The 3,117-nt window shown below is 34.3% G+C and overlaps 1 protein-coding gene across 2 annotated transcripts; it reads left to right on the top strand.

The window, feature by feature from the left end:
• The first annotated feature begins 275 nt into the window (after positions 1 to 275).
• LOC145044210 (BAG family molecular chaperone regulator 2-like) lies at positions 276 to 2,586 on the top strand. Of its 2 annotated transcripts, none has more exons than XM_078993071.1 (2): positions 276 to 726; positions 2,111 to 2,586. In XM_078993071.1, the coding sequence occupies exons 1-2, from the start codon at positions 306 to 308 to the stop codon at positions 2,290 to 2,292; spliced, it is 603 nt and encodes a 200-aa protein (XP_078849197.1). In that variant the 5' UTR covers positions 276 to 305; the 3' UTR covers positions 2,293 to 2,586. The 2 variants fall into 2 exon arrangements, with proteins under 2 accessions (XP_078849197.1, XP_078849196.1); XM_078993070.1 differs by having other exon boundaries at positions 284 to 726; positions 2,078 to 2,586.
• Positions 2,587 to 3,117: the final 531 nt, after the last annotated feature.

The following is a 3,117-nucleotide window of genomic DNA, read 5'->3' on the forward strand; positions in this document are numbered from 1 at the left end:
TTGAAATGGTCACAAAAATTCAGAAGTTAGATATTTTTGTATATCTCATAAAATTATGTAGTTATTTTTATGAATATTCTAATCTTTAATGTAATTTACCTGTTTTAATTCTTAAAGAAGACATTTTTAAGGCCGACAGTTTTTTTGTCTGGTCCCGGCAATTTAGCGAAAGCCGCGTTTAAGAATTCGTCGTCGACCCCCATGTGCATTGGCACCCTTAAAATTCAATATATGACGTGTTTAATTTAATCTTCATTCGTTTAATGCACCCTAAAGAAACTAAACTAACACCACTCAATTATTATATGTATGTATTGTTTGGTTCCCCCCACTTTTATCCTCTTTACATCACAACCCCAACCCCAAAGTTTTATATAAACACAACCCTCCTACTAATCTCTCAAAAGACAACAAAAAGACATAAACAAATGATGAAACTGAAATCAAAGAGACTATACCGAAGCTTTTCAAGGTTGCGCAGCGGCAGTAGTGGTGGTGTGAGTGGCGGCAGCGGTGGCAGCAACTGTGATGGTGAGAAGAGAGGCAACACAACGGTGATGGGATCAATGGATGAAGTCAAATGGGAACTGCGACCTGGTGGGATGCTTGTGCAAGTTAGGAGAGATGTTGCAGGTGGAGAAAGTGTTACAGAAGGGATTATTATTGTCCGAGTGACTACTGTTTCACAGTGGCATGATATTTCTATTCGAGCGACTTCAACTTTTGGTAAATCTTTTTTATCTGACATTAATTTAGGAAAAACGAAAAATATAGAAGTGATAAACATGTTTAGATCTTTCCGGGAAGAAATGATTGGGACAAGAATATTTTCTGCTAATATCTAAAACCCCATTTGTAGGGATGTCAAAAAATCCCGTGGGACCCCAAACCCGTGGGGGCCCGATCACGAATGAGGAATATTTGTTTAAAAAATTGGGGACAGGGGCGGGGGCGGGGCAATGTTAACCCCCGTTTTAGTTTCGGGGGCGGGGGCGGGGGTGAGTAGTCCTGTCCCGAACCCCCAATGGAGACCCCGTTAATATGTTATTTATATTAATATATATTAATTATAATAATATAATAAATAATAGCAATGATTTTGAACTTCCAAAATTCAATTAAATATCACGTTTTTAAGCTTATAGTATAACATTTTTAAGATGTTATAATATTTTTATTTTAAATATATAAACTTATGCTATAAATAACTATTTTTTATCCAAAATGGTTTCTTTTAACTCAAAAAATAACTTCTTTTATTATAAACAACACCTTCATTCGCCCAACAAAAAAAGTCGACCCAAACGGGGGCGGGGGCGGGGGTAATCCTGGGATTCGGGGGCGGGGGCGGGGATGGGGAGGCTAGAGATTTCAGGGGCGGGGGCGGGGGTGGGGGAACAAGAAAATTTCGGGGGTGGAGGCGGGGGATGTAATCTCCGCCCCGTTTACCCCCGTTGACATCCTTACCCATTTGCATATATCCTCGTTAAAAAAACAAACCTTTTTATCCGGTTATTTTATGCTAATATCTAAAACCTCATTTGCATATACACTCGTTAAAAAATAAACAAACATTTTAATCCGGTTATATGTCAAGAATAAATCACACATTGAAAGATACAATATTTAATTTATTTACGTCAGTGTGACTTATGTGCATAGGGTAAAAAAATATTCTTATTTACGAATTTAAAAAACAATAGTACAATAAAACCTAGCTATCAATCGTATTATATAGTCAAAATACAAACTTAACCCTAAATAGAACAGGGTCCCCCAGTCCCGACCCCCAAGATAAGTGTTTGTTGTGTACGACTTCCCACTTAACGACCATCAACCTACTCTAAATACTTAATCCGTTGATATATATCAAGTGTCGGGTTTATTTGTTTTTGCTCGGACGAGTAGATATCCACTGGGTTATTAATTATCAAGTCACATTTCACAATGTACAAAACATTTTTTGAGAAAAATTGTAAAAGTCGATGTAATTTATTTAGCTTTATTTTTTTTATAGTTGGATGTAATTTTATAACCATCAAAGTATACATTAACATTCTTTTCATCTTCTTAATAGGAGAATTGAAGGTTATATTGTCTTCAATGACAGGCTTGGAGGCGAGAGAGCAAAGATTATTGTTTAAAGGGAAAGAACGAGAAGATGCAGAACACCTACACATGGTTGGGGTTCGAGACAATGACAAGGTATTATTGTTACAAGATCCAGCCATCAAGGAGAGGAAGCGTCTTGGATTAAACAAACCACCTCTATATCGCACAATCACTGTATAAACATTTACATAAAAGCTAATATTTCTCTAAATACTAGTTTATGTAGTGATATTGTTTAGATTTTACTAACCACACCCTCTTATTTTCGAAGGGTGATGTTATTCGTATTTTGTATTTTTTTTTTATTATTATTTTTTTAATAGTTAGGAGCTACATTGTTGTATTAGCTACCTTCTTATTTTAAGGGTGATGCTAATCACTTAATTTTATGTATTTGTCTGATAAATGAATATGTGTTCGTTTTAGTATGTGTAAAAAATATTTTTTATGATATTTGTTTGTGACTTAATGAAATGTCTTATTCGATAAGTTATGTAAAACTTGTTTTCTTTAGTAGTTTTTCTTATTAAATTCTCATATGTTCTCACTTATCGATTGTAATGTTGACTGGCAATATCCTAAAATCTCTTTCTCGCTAACAAAAAGAAAACATCTTTAATTTACTTTTTTTTTTGTTTTTAATTAAGATAACAATTTTGCGACTTATATCAAACACAATTTATTTCCAGACAAACATTTTTATTAATATAAAATTAATCTATTCGTAAATTTAACAAATAAACACTTTGTCTCCCTTATGAATACAACAAATGAAAACTTGTTACAATTTAAACCCTTACCTAAGTCGACGCAGTTGACTACTTCGTCCACTAAGTATGACCTACCTGAGATTTTAACACACTTCGACATCGAACAAAAGTTGAAAGATGATAGTTCCAAAGGGATGTACTAACACCCCATTCCCGAGTTCAATTTAACGAGAGAAAAGACAGAAAATGTGTGGAAATGAGAAGAAAATAAAAAAAAATTGGTGTTTCCGTGTTT

This window comes from Lactuca saligna, chromosome 4 (genome assembly GCF_052625555.1).
Source record: "Lactuca saligna cultivar CGN05327 chromosome 4, ASM5262555v1, whole genome shotgun sequence".
NCBI lineage: Eukaryota > Viridiplantae > Streptophyta > Magnoliopsida > Asterales > Asteraceae > Lactuca > Lactuca saligna.